Source organism: Ascochyta rabiei, chromosome 2, assembly GCF_004011695.2.
Source record: "Ascochyta rabiei chromosome 2, complete sequence".
NCBI lineage: Eukaryota > Fungi > Ascomycota > Dothideomycetes > Pleosporales > Didymellaceae > Ascochyta > Ascochyta rabiei.
Window position 1 is genome coordinate 2,077,990 of NC_082406.1, and position 13,199 is coordinate 2,091,188.

General features: G+C 58.5%; 2 protein-coding genes across 2 annotated transcripts, besides 23 other annotated features; both read right to left on the reverse strand.

Annotated features, from left to right (window-relative positions):
* Positions 1-171: 171 nt before the first annotated feature.
* Positions 172-270: a tandem repeat.
* A 13-nt stretch (positions 271-283) lies between these two features.
* Positions 284-379: a tandem repeat.
* A 53-nt stretch (positions 380-432) lies between these two features.
* Positions 433-518: a tandem repeat.
* Positions 519-637: 119 nt separating this feature from the next.
* Positions 638-688: a tandem repeat.
* Positions 689-798: 110 nt separating this feature from the next.
* On the reverse strand, positions 799-8,514 carry EKO05_0001564 (uncharacterized protein; the record flags this gene model as incomplete). Its single annotated transcript, XM_038937505.1, has 3 exons — positions 799-7,149; positions 7,205-8,068; positions 8,209-8,514. The coding sequence occupies 3 exons, from the start codon at positions 8,512-8,514 to the stop codon at positions 799-801; spliced, it is 7,521 nt and encodes a 2,506-aa protein (XP_038802323.1).
* Positions 2,150-2,179: a tandem repeat.
* Positions 3,188-3,224: a tandem repeat.
* Positions 3,599-3,639: a tandem repeat.
* Positions 3,662-3,750: a tandem repeat.
* Positions 4,046-4,091: a tandem repeat.
* Positions 4,692-4,728: a tandem repeat.
* Positions 4,779-4,863: a tandem repeat.
* Positions 5,642-5,670: a tandem repeat.
* Positions 5,881-5,913: a tandem repeat.
* Positions 6,108-6,148: a tandem repeat.
* Positions 6,222-6,255: a tandem repeat.
* Positions 6,256-6,297: a tandem repeat.
* Positions 6,588-6,627: a tandem repeat.
* Positions 7,320-7,345: a tandem repeat.
* Positions 7,371-7,487: a tandem repeat.
* Positions 8,474-8,491: a tandem repeat.
* A 244-nt stretch (positions 8,515-8,758) lies between the features above and the next one.
* Positions 8,759-8,810: a tandem repeat.
* A 1,726-nt stretch (positions 8,811-10,536) lies between these two features.
* Positions 10,537-13,045, reverse strand: EKO05_0001565 (uncharacterized protein; the record flags this gene model as incomplete). The annotated part of the gene is made up of 2 exons (XM_038937250.1): positions 10,537-12,297; positions 12,350-13,045. 2 exons carry the CDS (start codon positions 13,043-13,045, stop codon positions 10,537-10,539), a joined length of 2,457 nt encoding a protein of 818 aa, XP_038802324.1.
* Positions 10,966-10,993: a tandem repeat.
* Positions 12,640-12,668: a tandem repeat.
* Positions 13,046-13,199: the final 154 nt, after the last annotated feature.

Consider the following 13,199-nt stretch of genomic DNA (forward strand, 5'->3'; position numbering starts at 1 on the left):
ACACAATATCAACACACCGCGAATGAAAGAAACTCTACACACTTTCTCTCGCTCACATCTACATTTGTCCACACTCGTGGCGTGAGAACGCGTCCGTGCATGGGGCATCCATCTACAGTACGGCGGGGCAGCCAATGTCAGACGTCCACGACACCGCATAGCCAGCGGACCACATGTCATGACATTACAACACATCTGACACACGTGACACAGCACGACAAGTGTCGAGATATACAGGGCATGACATGGAACGACATGATATGACACTGAACAGATCAAGGTGGAAAGAAAGAAAGAAAGAAAGAAAGAAAGAAAGAAAGAAAGAAAGAAAGAAAGAAAGAAAGAAAGAAAGAAAGAAAGAAAGAAAGAAAGAAAGAAAAATAGAGAAGAAGATAATCGGGTTCAAAACGACGTTTATACGAAGGGGGGGTATCTATCTCTCTCTTTCTCCCTCTCTCTCTCTTTGCCGCTCTCCCTTCCTCTCTCGTCCTCTCTCTCTTCCCCTCTCTCTCCTTCTCCGTGTTTTTCCATCTCCATGCATCATCGTAGAAGTCGTAAAGTCGCAGAACGCTCCACGATGGAAACCCAAACCCAGGATAGACAAGCACCGACCACGCCCACGCCCACGCCCACTGTTACAACAACAACAAAGACAAAAAAATAACGATGACAGAAACGATAACAAGAAAGTCCAGGCCCACGCAATCGTAATCCCCCAGGCCAAAAACGCCGCGCGATGCTTCAAATAGGCAAGACAAGATCAAACGTTCAGAGTGACAACTTGGCTCACTCATCTCGTCAGCCCAGCCCGGCAATCTTCTTCAGCCAGCTGCCTCTCTTCACCCCCTTGGGTGTCTCGCCTTGGGGCCGGCCGTCCCACGTCCGCACCGGCTGCTCGGTGTACTGGTCGTACGTCTTCCTCCGGCTGTCGCGCTTGCTACTTCGCGGCTCCTCCTCGTCGTCCTCGCCGTAGTACGACCGTCTGCGGTGCTGCTTCTTGTCGCGGTCCCGTTCGGCGTGCCGCTCGGCGCGCTCCTTGTCGCGCTTGGGGCCCCGGCGTCCCGCGATGCGCAGGCGGATGTCTTCGTCCTGGCTCGGGGTTTCATCGTCGTCTAGCCCAGGGGCGTCGCGGCTGCCGGGCGGGGGGTCGAGTATCGTTTCCGCAATCGGCGGTGGCAGAGGATTCTCGTCCGAGAGGGACTGCACCCACGAGCTCGTCTTGTCAGGGCCCTTGTTCAGGTACGGCTGGTTCTGCTCTTCGTCGGCTGGGCGGCGCGAGCTGCGGTGTTTCGAGCGGAGACCAGCGCCGCTGGCGTCGGCGTTGCGCTGGTCGAAGTAGTCGGTGATGGGCTCGCCATCGCCGTTGACGGGCGGTGGGTGGTCAGAGTTGCGGCGCGCTGCGCGGCGCTCTTCGTGGCGGCGGCGACGGTCCTCCTCAGGCTCAGCCTGGTGCGAGCGGCGGCGCTCGTTGTGCGGTCGAGAGGGCTCGCGCTGGCTGTCTTTGCGGCGCGAGGAGCGGTGCTCGCGGTCGTCGCCGGCCGTCTTGCGCTCGGCGCGCAGGCGCTTGCGCTCTTCTTTGTCAGCCAGACGGCGCAGCTCCTCCTCGGCCTGCTTGTTGCGGCGCTCCAGCTCGGCCATCTGGCGCGCCTTCTTCTGCGCGAGGATGGCGGCCTCGTTCTCGCGCTCTCGCTCGCGGCGCCGTTCAGCCTTGGACTCGACCTCGTCCAGCTCGGCGCGGCGAGAGCCCTTGTCTCCGTCTCGCTCGCGGCGCGCTCGGCGCTCAGCTCGTCGTGCCTCGCGCTCGGGGTCGTACTCGGTGCTGCCGTTGCCGTTCGCGCCCGAGGCCATCATGTCAGCCTCCTCTCGCTCACGCCGGACGCTGCGGCGCTCGTGGCGCAGGCGCTTGGCCTCATCCTCGTCCATGTCGCCGCGCATCGTGGAGCGCTTGCGCCGTCTGCGCTCGTCTTCGGTCTCGTAGGCGGCCCTGCGCCGGTCGCGGGGGTCTTCGTCGGGCGTAGGCGCGCTCTTCTTGCGGCCAAACGCAAACATGCTCTTCAGGCCGCTGACGGCAGCAGCAGTGCCGGCGACGCCAGCCAGCGTGGGCAGCGCGTCCTTGGCCATCGACGGTGCTCGTTCGCGTCGCGAGTGTTCGCGGTCGCGGTCGCGGTCGCGGTCGCGGCGGGGCCTGCGCTCAGCCTCAACGGGGGCCGGCTCCACATCCATCGGATCCACAATGACAGGGTCGTCGGCGCTAGGCGGCGCGGTGATGGGCTCCTCAGGCTGCACGGAACCACGCTTCGACTTGCGGCGTTTCGTTTCTGGTCGTTCCTGCACAGGTGTGGGAGGGTCGTCGAGCATCACTCCGTCATCTTCGAGAGGGTACGGGTCGGGCACAGCTGAATGCTCGGTTAGCTCTGTCCGACCGTTGCTGACCGCGGGCCGACCAATGGCGCCCAACGTACTCGTGGCATGCTTACCTCTGGACTTGCCCTTGTCACGAGTGCTCGACCTTCGAGATGGCTTCTCCCTGCCCAATACCCTGGCGGCTTTCGACGAGTACTTCACGTCCGTGTCTGTCTGGGGCGGCGACAACATTGCCGTGTCGCGGTCAATCGAGTTTCGGCGCGAGAGCATCTTGGGCGTAGCAGAGGTACGATGCGACTTGGAACGGGACACGGATGGATGAGATGGTGCCGTGCCAAAGGGTGAAGCGCCGAATAGCTGACCAAGTCCCGTGGCAGCGCGTTGAGGTTTGCGTCGCGACGCAGACGGCGTCTTCGACATCTTGTCAGAGCCTGACGACTTGGACATGACATCTCGGTCCCTAGTCGATGAGGTGCGCGCCGACTTGGAGCGGCTCATACTGGGCTTGGAAGGAGCGGCAGCACCTGTACCGTCCTCGCGTGACTTCTTCCTGCTTTCCCTTGACTTGGAAGGTGCTGCTGCGCCCCATACTCCCCAGGAACCTGAGGTACCGCTGCGAACGACCTTTGCGCGTTCCTTTTTGGGTGAATCCATCACCACTGGCTCCGGTTCAACGTCAGGCGGCGGAGTCGGAGGTTTGGCAGGGGGCTCTTCGTCGTCCAGTAGATCATCATCGTCGAGCAAAATCTCCCGATCCACAGGTACACTGTCGAGAACCACAACCTCTGCTGGCTCCGTCTCAGCTTCAAAGAACTCAGGCTCAGGAGGAGGCGGCGGTGGTGGTGGCGGCGGAGGTGGTGCTTCGACCACTGGCGCTGGTTTTGACGATTTGCTGCTTTTCTTCAGCTTCTTCGACTTCTTATCAGGTACAACAACTGGCTCCTCGACAGCGACCGGCTCAGGTTCAGGAACCACTTCCGTAACCATTTCTGGCTCCGGCTCAGCTTCTGGCTCAGCAGGGGGGGGCGGCGGCGGTGGCGGTTCAGAGCTGTCGAGATCGATCAACATATCATCGTCCATGGGGAAACCGCCTGGTACAGGCGAGCGCCTTGGGGCTGTTGGAGGCACGTCCATCGGCTCTTCAATAGCTATGATCTCATCCTCGTACTTGGACTTTTTGGATTTCTTACCCTTCTTGTCTTTCTTGGGCGTCGCCTCGATAATCTCCACTGGCGGAGGAGGAGGAGGAGGAGGAGGAGGAGGAGGAGGAGGAGGCTCAGGAGCATCTTCGAAAACGGGCTCCGGTTCTGTCTCAACAACGGGCTCGGGCTCGGGAACAGGCTCTGGTTCAGGGACAAATACAGGCTCAGGTTCTGGTTCCGGTTCCACAATCTTACCCTTCTTAGACTTCTTGAGCTTTTTCAGTTCCTTGGCCGACAACACAGGCTCTTCGACAACGACTACGGGTTCAGGCTCTGGCTCTGGCAGAGCTTCTTCAAAGACAGGCTCGGGCTCGGGAAGTGTATCAGGTTCTGACTCCTTCTTGGTTTTACGCAGTGAGATGCCCCAAGCACTTCCCCACCCAGCGGCATCCTCCTTCTTCGTCGGTAACGTGGTCTTGGTCTCGCCCAGCTCGGCAAGAAGTTCATCCTCAGGAATGTCTTTGACGGAATTCCAAAGGTCTGCATCTGCATCTGCATCTGCATCGGCATATGCATCTGCATCTGGCATAGGCGTAGGCTCAGCGGCAGGCGGAGCTTCTTCCTCAGGTGGCGGTGGAGGTGCGTCTTCGACCACAAGTTCAGGCTCTCTCTTAAACTCTGCCAAGAACGCAGTATCAATTCCTGCTACAACACACTCAGCCTCAAGGTTGTCGGCCGTCTCCTGGGCTTTGGCGGCAGCTTCAGCAGCGTCGGCGGCCTCCAATTCATTCTTCTCAATTTGCTTCTTGACTTTCTTTTCCTTGGCCTCGCGCTCTTTCTTTGCTTTCGAGGTCTCTTTCTTTGATGGCGGACCGGATGTTGCGTCAAAGTCTTCTTTGGCCATGCGCACAGCATCTTCAGCGTCTAGTCGACTTTCATCAGCAGCTAGTGCTGCTTCTGCTGCTTCTTTTGCCTCGCGTTTAAGTTTCTCATTCGCTTCCTTTGCAACGCGATCGGCCTCCTCTTGTTCAAGACGCGCCTTCTCTGCCGCTTCTTCCACCTCTTTCGTCTCTTGTTCTATACGCTCCTGCTCTTCTTTCTTCTCACGGGCTTTCTTCTCTTTCGCGGACTCCTTCTTCTTCGAAGAGCCCCAAATGCTGCTGCCCCAGCCTGAGCTTTTGGCCGCTTCTTCCTCTTCCTGCTTCTTCCTCTCTTCTTCCTCAGTGGCAATACGCGCGAGCTCGGCTTCTTCAGCTTCAATACGGGCCTGTTCGGCGGCGGCGGCAGCTTCTGCTTCGGCGGCAGCGGCAGCTTCTGCTTCGGCGGCAGCGGCAGCTTCTGCTTCGGCGGCAGCAGCCTCAGCAGCAAGACGATCAGCCTCTTCTTGTTCAAGTCGTGCCTTCTCTGCAGCCTCTTCAGCCTCTTTAGCTTCCTTCTTTTCGCGCTTTTTCTTGTCGGCCGAGCTCTCTTTCTTGGATGATGAAGATGAAAAAGCGCCCCACATGCTTGTGGACTTGGATTCTTTCTTTTTGTCCTTTTTCTCCTTCTTTTCCTCGACTGGCGCTTCCTCCACGGTTTCTGGAGGGGGGTCATCGAGTCCAAGGAGATCTTCGGTAGCAGACTTGGTCGCGGAGTCCTTGGAAAAGGTCTTAGTGAGCTCGTCAGCAGTCTCACCCTTCTTCTTCTTCTTTTTAGAAGATGTGCCACCAAGGTCCCATGGGTCGTCCTCTTCGACGACCGGCGGGGGTGCTTCAATCTCGAGAGGTGGTGGTAGCTCAGGCTCAGGAGGTGTGGGCGCCCCAAGTACGCCCTTCTTGCTCTTCTTCGCTTTTTTGCCAATGTTGAAAGCTGCGCTGCCCCAGGGGTCGTCCTCGTCTGGCTTTTGCACAGGATCTGTTGACTCTTCAACAACCTCAACCGGAACATCGGCTTTGGAGCTCCTCTTGCCCTTGCTCCACGATGGCGCACCCCAGTCATCATCCTCATCAATCAGAGGCTCTTCCACTGCGACAGGCTCTTGGACATCGGGAACTACAACAACTGGCTCTGGCTCCGGCTCTGCTTCAGTGGATTTGCTCTTCTTTTTCTTCTTGCCACCGCCCCAAATCGAGCTGAGTCCCCAGTCGCTGCCCTCTTTCTCCTTCTTCTTCTCTTTCTTCTCTTCGACGACAACGACTGGCTCAGGCTCGAGTTCTGGAACAGTCTCTTCGACAGGTAACACGATGACAGGTTCAGGCTCAGGGACTTCGACAACGGCACCCTTCTTACCCTTCTTTTTCTTTGACGTTGCCGGCAGCCCCCAGTCATCGCCCGATCCGTCCTCTTCAGCAGGCAGTGAGACGACTTCGATGGGATCAGCTACGACCTCAGGCTCTGGTGGAGGTGGAGGTGGTGGCGGGGGTGGTGGGGCCTCCTCCTCAACGGCCCCCTTCTTTTTCTTCTTGTCTTTCTTGCTCGTGCTGACAGTCGCCCCCCAACCACCACCCCAGGGGTCCTCTTCCTCTTTGACGGGCGAAGGCTCGACGACAATCGGATCAGGTTCAACGACTGGCTCTGGCTCCGGTACGGGTGGTGGAGGCGGTGGTGGAGGCACGGGAGGAGCTTCCTCTTCAACTGCGCCCTTTTTCTTCTTCTTCTTTTTCGAAGATGTGACTGCCGCACCGCCCCAATCGTCCCATGCAGGCTCGCTCTTTTTCTTTTCAGCTTCAGCAGCTTCAGCAGCAGCAGCAGCAGCAGCAGCAGCAGCAGCGGCGGCGGCGGCGGCAGCCTCGGCTTCGACAGCGGCAGCAGCTTCCTCTGCCTCCACGCGTTGGCGTTCAGCCTCTTCCTCGAGTCGCTTGGCTTCAGCCTCTTCCTCCTCCATCCGCTTAAGCTCAGCTTCCTCTTCCTCGAGCTTTTTGCGTTCGGCGTCTTCTTTTTCTTTCGCCGCAGTCTCCTCTTTCATCTTCTTTTCAAGCCTTTTCTTTTGGGACTTGCTGAGCCCTGCAAACGGATCGGCAGCTGGTATTTCGGGTACCGGCTCAAGTTTCGTTTCTGGGACAGGTTCGGGTTCAACTATTGGCTCTGGCTCTGGGGAAAGAGCTTCCTCTTCTACAGCTTGCTTCTTCTTTTTCTTCTTTTTGTCGCCCGAGCCAGAGGTAAAGTTCCAGTCGGCCTCGTCAGCTTTCGGAGGGTCAGGGACCGGCGCTGATGGTGGTTCTGGAACAGAATCGTCGAGCAAGGCTGCGCTACCCTTCTTCTTCTTCTTGGACTTGGCTGTACCACTAAAGCCCCATGCATCATCTTCCATCGCTGGTTCAGGTGCCGGTGCAGCTTCCGTAGGACTTTTGAATGCGTCGAAATCAAAGTCGAACCCGTCGCCTTGCTTTTTCTTGTCTGTGGAGTCCCATGGATTGTCGCTCGGCGTCCCTTTGGGGCCACCGACCGGTGCTGCATCGAAGCCCCATCCTGATGATCCCTTGGACGTGCCCCAGCCAGATGACCACCCACCTATCCCATCACCTCCGCCAAGCAAATCTGCTGCCTTTCCAGAGCCATCGAAGTTCATATCAATATTGGGTGCACCGTCGTCGAGGTTCACGTCGTCGAAAGTAGGCTCCGTGGCTGGTGGGTCGGGAGGGGGTGGAGGCGTTGGATCAGCCGTCTGCATTAGTTAGCGCCCTGCCCTATGTCATGAACAAGTAGCCGAATCAACGAACCTTCCCCTTTTTCTTCTTCTTTTTGGAGGTTGTTGCACCAGAGGTCCAGTCATCAGTCGCAGGCGCATCATTGGCCAAGCTAAGGTCTGGAGCGGCTGCTGCCTTTTCAGCCTCGGCGGCAGCGGCAGCGGCAGCGGCAGCCTCCTCTTCCTCCTTTTTGATGCGCTCTGCTTCTTCTTCTTCGGCCGCTTTCGCTGCTGCTGCTGCCTCCTCTTCCTCTTTCTTCAGACGCTCTGCCTCCTCTTCCTGTGCCTGCTTCTTGGACTTTTTCTTCTTCTTCGTCGCAGCCTCTCCCCACGCGCCCCAGTCGTCATCGGGCTTATCTTTGTCTTTGTCTTTGTCGCCATCGCCATCGCCTCCATCTCCCCCGTCGCCCCCTGCTCCGCCTCCGTCTGCGGGCGGATCGCCGCCACCAGGACTCTCGGCCGGTGGTGGCGGTTCGTCGTCCTTTGGTGCATCTTGGGCGTTGGAATTGGCTGCCGGCTTCTTAGCGGCTTTGTTGCTCTTCTTTTTCGCGTGAGAGCGAACGCCGTCATGGGTAAAGCCGAAGTCAATGTCCGCATACAGCGATTTCTCATCCACGAACAAGGAAGAAGCAGGCGTTGTGTTGCAGCTAACACGCAGGCAGCTTGGCACATCAGAGCAGAGAGAGGCGTTGAGGGAAGGAAACGGAGTGTATTCAGGCGTCTGCGCTGTAGCTAGCGCATCGGTGGAGGTGTACTCTGGAGGCAGGTCTGCGACACTGTCGTGGTAGGAAGGCGGTGGGGTTCCATGGTTGCGCAGGGACGCGTCGATGCATAGATCTGGAGTGGAAACTGGTGTTGGGGGGAGAAGCTGGGGGAGCTGCGTCGCAAAGTGGTGGAACTGGCGGTTGTTAGATCTCGAAGCTCGACGAGGGAAGGAAACGTGAAGTGTGACGTGCTGTCAGGAGCGCGGAAGCTGGTTCGGTTACGGGAGTGGTAACCAAAGCCGGGGAAAGAGGGACCAAATCAAGCGTGCCGTACCGAAAGAGCGTCTCTGTCTGTTCCTTTGTGCAGTACAGCGCTGCGGCATTCCAGCCGGTCTAGCGCATGGACTACGTGCTCCATCAGGCCAGCAGTGGGCTCGTCGTTCTCAGACGGCCATGTCTCCATGGCCATGGCCATGCTGGCAGTTGTGCAGCCGCCAGTCTGCCCAGCTTTCGCGTAGTGCGATCCCCCCCTCCGGCTCTTGCGCCCTTCAACCGAACCAGTCCTCGTGGACGGCCGGGTCCTTTGCTTCGGTGATTGCGCGGCGGCGGCGGCGGCGCAAGGTGCTGCGGTAGGCGACATGATGCGGGTATCTCGAGATGCGCAAACAGAGGCAGCACGGCGTAGATGGGCACATGAGAGCGCTCAGGCACCGCAAGACTCGGGCGGCGGGGTGCAATGCAGTGCTGTGGCGGGTGGTGCGCTCGCGGCTATGTATCGGTATTGGTATCGCGGGGTGTGACCTGGTCTGCAGGTCTCGTCGAACCGGCGTGCGCCTGAGCAGCGCTGGTAGCACACGCAGCCAAAGCGAACCTGGCGATGCTTTCACGATTCCACGATTCCACGATTCCACGATTCCACAATTCCACAATTCCACGCTGGGATGCGCGCACACAGCAAAGGCCGTTGGCAGCCCTGCAGTCGTCGAATTACGGTGCAATGCAGGACAATGCAGGGGCGCAGGTCCGCAAAGCGTCAGATTCGCGACGCGGCACGACAAGCGCAGTGATTCGCGAGTCGTCACAAGGCTCGAGGCGTAGAGGCTGCGCTGTCCAGCTGCCCTTGGTCGATGCTCACTCCTCGGGACGCCAATCGCTCTCGGCGCCTTGTCCTGGCTCGCTCTCTCTTAGCCGGTAGAGGCGTCTGGTAGAAGCGTCCAATTGCTGTTTCTGCTGCGGTTTCTGTCTCGGTCTCATCCACCTCGTCACACACACACGCCCAGGCCAGCTGGCGAATTTCCAGAACGTGAAAAGGAGGGGTGAAGGGGCGCAATCGAGGGGTAATTAGGTGAAGAGGGGCAAGGAAGGCTACAATGGGCGGGAGCGGCGCCAGGGTGCGCGAGGGCGATGTATGTATGAGTCGTGACCTCGTCCAGTGTCGACAATGCGGTGCAGCAACGCAGCCCTCGAATGCAGGGAGACGAGATGCGCGAGGCGGGCGGTTAAGGAAAAGAGGGCTCCGCCCACAAAAACTTCGAACAAGTTAGCGGCCGTGAGTGCATTGCATGAGACGTCCGCGAGCTGCGCGTGTCGTCGACGAGCCTGCCACTGGCCGTCATCACCGCTTGCATGGCCGTCACCACCACTTGCATGGCCGTGGGAGTGCCATGCTGCTGACCGTCTGCTAGCCGTCTGCTAGCCGTCTGCTCCCTGCCCCAAACACCGCTCTTCTCTTGTCTAGCCCACCGAGGCCAGCACACCACCTGTCTTCAAGTGGCCCACATGATGAACCGGCGACCGTGGCTGATCGTGTGCAGCTTCACCGCCAGTCCGCAGCCCTGGACACGGCCCAATGACATGCAGCGGCACTGGCGAACGTGCGTTAGAGCTGCCGCTTTGGATCATGGAGAGATGTCGAGAACGCAGGACAACGACAACGCACGCGGTTCAGATTCTGCGCCCGCCTGAGACACGACCCTGTGTGGTGGGGCCTCTGTCGACAGTCTGTCACCCAGACTCTTGTGACCGAGCATCGACATGCGCTTCCCTAGGTAGACCAATCGTCACCGCCTCCACACCCCCTCGGCAGCAGTCGACAAGTGCGTGTCAACCAGCGTCCAAGACTCGATGACAGCCTCGAGGAGGGGTACTACATATACATCCCCACTCTGACGTCCTTCTTCCCTCTTCCTCGACGTTCTAACCACTCCGTTGCAAAGGCCCAAGGAGCAACGTCTTGGGCAAAAGTATGCACTCGGTTGAATGACTCTATGCAACTGCTGTGTCATTGGCGCCCAAGCACATGGGTGGCAGCCATGTTCTCGAATCTAGACTACTTATACACGAAGCCCACCCACACTGGACCGCGCATCTCCGCCAGGGTATCAATACAGTCTCTAACAAAACGTCCCCCCGCCAGAAGAAAGGTAATACAAGGCATTGCACAAAAGTAAAAACAAAAACAAAAAGGCCCAAGCAGATTACAGAAAGAAAGTCCTAACAGGGGCTATGGCATGGAGCTCATTGTGGTCGTGGAAAAGGGTAGGAAACTACATGTCCATGTCGTAGGGTGAGACCATAATCTCGAAATCGTACAGAGAGGCAACGCTGGAACGCTGGCCGGTCATACTAATACACATTATGTATAGATTGTGTCAATCATCGTTCAGAAGGACGAGTCGTCCTCAATCGCCTCGCCAGCCAAAACTTTGCGTGCATCCTCGAGTCGTCGTCTCCACGCCTTGCGATCGTCTTCGTCCCCGCACGTGTTCTGCAGGTTTGCACAAACGCTTTGGAAGCCTGCCGCGAGGCTGTAGATCAATTGCTTATCTTCTTCGCTCAGCGCAAGACGTGGCTCATCTCGCTGGCTCTCGGTGAGGATAGAATACATCTTACTTATTTGCAGTCCGCTGGCCAGAGAGCCCGACGACGAAGACGTGCGCGACGATCCGCGGGACAGCGTGGTTTGCGTCGGTGATAAGCCGGTGCCGCGGCGCATGTGGATGGCCGAGTCGGAGCGGAGAGATACGAGAGACGGACGTTGAGCGGCCATGTGTTGGTTGTGTGAGAGGATCTGCTGGGAGAATTGGTCCATTCGTTCGTTTTCGTCATCGTCGTCGTCGGACTGATGAGAGGCAGCGGTAGCGAAGCTAGCAACGGTCGAGACCGAGTCTACGCTGGGGTTTCTCTGGTGCATCGAGATGCGTTTTTCTGCGTTGCTGAGCCCCTCGCTATCCTGCATGGCCGTCACTGGGCGGGTGGTTGCCGTGGAGCTGTTGGAGCTGATGCTCGATCGGCGGTTTTCGAGGCTGTACGTTCCCATTGCGCTGTGCAGGAAGAAGTGCTCATAATCGAATGCATCGACGCGATCCTCGTGTCGTTCGGTGACGGGCATCTCGTAGACAGCGTCTTCGTATACGCTGTCGCCTCCAGGCTCGATGTGATTACCATGGGCAGAGACAAAGTCGTTGTCCTCGGCTTCCTCGCAACCATGCGTGGATTCAGATAATTCCGTGACTTCATCAATCGTACTGGGCGGATTGACACCTGCTTGCTGAATGCCCAAGCCCTTGGGACTGCGTTCTCTCGTCACAACCAACATCTCCCCTTCTTGCTGGGAGAAAGTTGTCGTGGGTGAACCGCCATCTTCGTACAGTGCTTTTCTTGTCGGGGAGTTCGTCTTGATGCCCAATCCTGCGTGCTGAGTAACGGGCGATGTGCCAGCTTGATAGCCGTCTTTCCCCTTGTACCAGACTTCAGATGAGGTGAACGGGCTGGGCGTACGCAGGCTGTGGAGGCTTCGGCGTCGCATATGGTCTTCTTGCGCTCTCTGCTTGAGGCTCGATATTCTACCTCTCAGGTCGTTCATCTGATCGCGAAGTCCACTCGTGGCTGAGGCTGATCTCTGCAACGTATGTCCGTTGTCATCCTCCCGCAACGTTTCCAAGGCAGGTGGTGACTTGGAGCTCCTCGAGGTAGGTCTCCCGGGGATTTGGTGTTCACCTGTGTTCCAGGTGTTTCGAGGATCGCGCATGACTTCGTGACTACGCGACTCTTTGATGGGAAAACGACCGTGACCAAATCCTTCCGGAGACCATGGACCCCTCGTAGCTCCCATTGCACTTGATGCTCGCTTGCCCGTGCCCATTTTCGAGACATAGGATGGTGTAAAAGGCGGGGGGATCGACGTCTCGCTTGCACCGCGCGTGTGACTGGGACTGCTGCTGCTGTTGTTGGAGTAGAGCAGTGAGTTGCGGTGGTAGGAAGGCGTTCGTGGGGGGATGGGTCCGATGCCAGCGTATAGTTTCCTGTCACGTTCTCGTGTGGAAGCAATATGTTGTGATAGCTCGGACGCACTTCTTACGGAGTTGAGCGTAGGAGAGACAACCAGCGACTCCCGGGCCCCTCTAAGGTTACCTTCCATGACCTGTCACGATTAGCGGGCGTGCAATGGATTGTCTGCACACGGTGACGCATACGTTGAGTCGCTTCTTCGCATTGGCCAGGATCATCTCCGCTCTCCTGCTCAGCGCTGCCGAGGACTGGGGGTCGTCCATGTCGTCTTCGTCGCTGCCACTTGTGCGCCCGCTCATCCACTGGTCGTTTTCCATGCCGTCGCCGTCCTTGGCAAGGCCGCGCGGGGTTCGACCACGCTTGTCCTGTTCCTGGAGATCCACGCCGCTGTCGTCGAAGTTCTCGTGGCTGTCGAACCCAGGCCAGTTCTCAAAGTCCTCGCTCAACATTGAGCTAGCCGTGCTGAGCCTGCGCTGCTCCAGCTCCAGCTCCAGCTCCAGCTCCCCCCAGCTCCCCGTAGGCCAGCTCTTGGGGCCGATGGCGTCAATGGTGGGCGACGACGCGAGAAGGTTGTCGCGGGACGGCATCCTTTTGGCATTGGCTCCAGAGTCGGCCATGTCGCGCAGGGTCGAGCGCGAGGACTGTGTTGAGAGCGGCGGCGACTGCTTTTGCTGTGAAGCGCGGCGCCGGCTCTGGGGCGGGAAACCTAGCTTTGGGCTCTGGTACGCAACATACAGCGCCGACACGGACGGCGGGCGCTCGAAGACCGGCGAGGTGCTGCGAGCGTGGTTGGCCTCGAAGCCCGGCAGAATCATGCCAGCATCGGAAAGGGTTGGGCTGCGCTGGCTCGTCGACACGCGCTGCTTGGCTGCGAGGACCATGGTTGCGAGGGTTCGAGGGCTTCGGCTATATTTGCTTTCCGGGCGATCTGAACATGATCCAGCGAATACCGCTGCTTGAAACGCAATCCTGCGCGCGCAAGTGAGTCGCAAAACAATGTCGGGAAGTGAGACCGGACTGCCTCGACGAGGAACG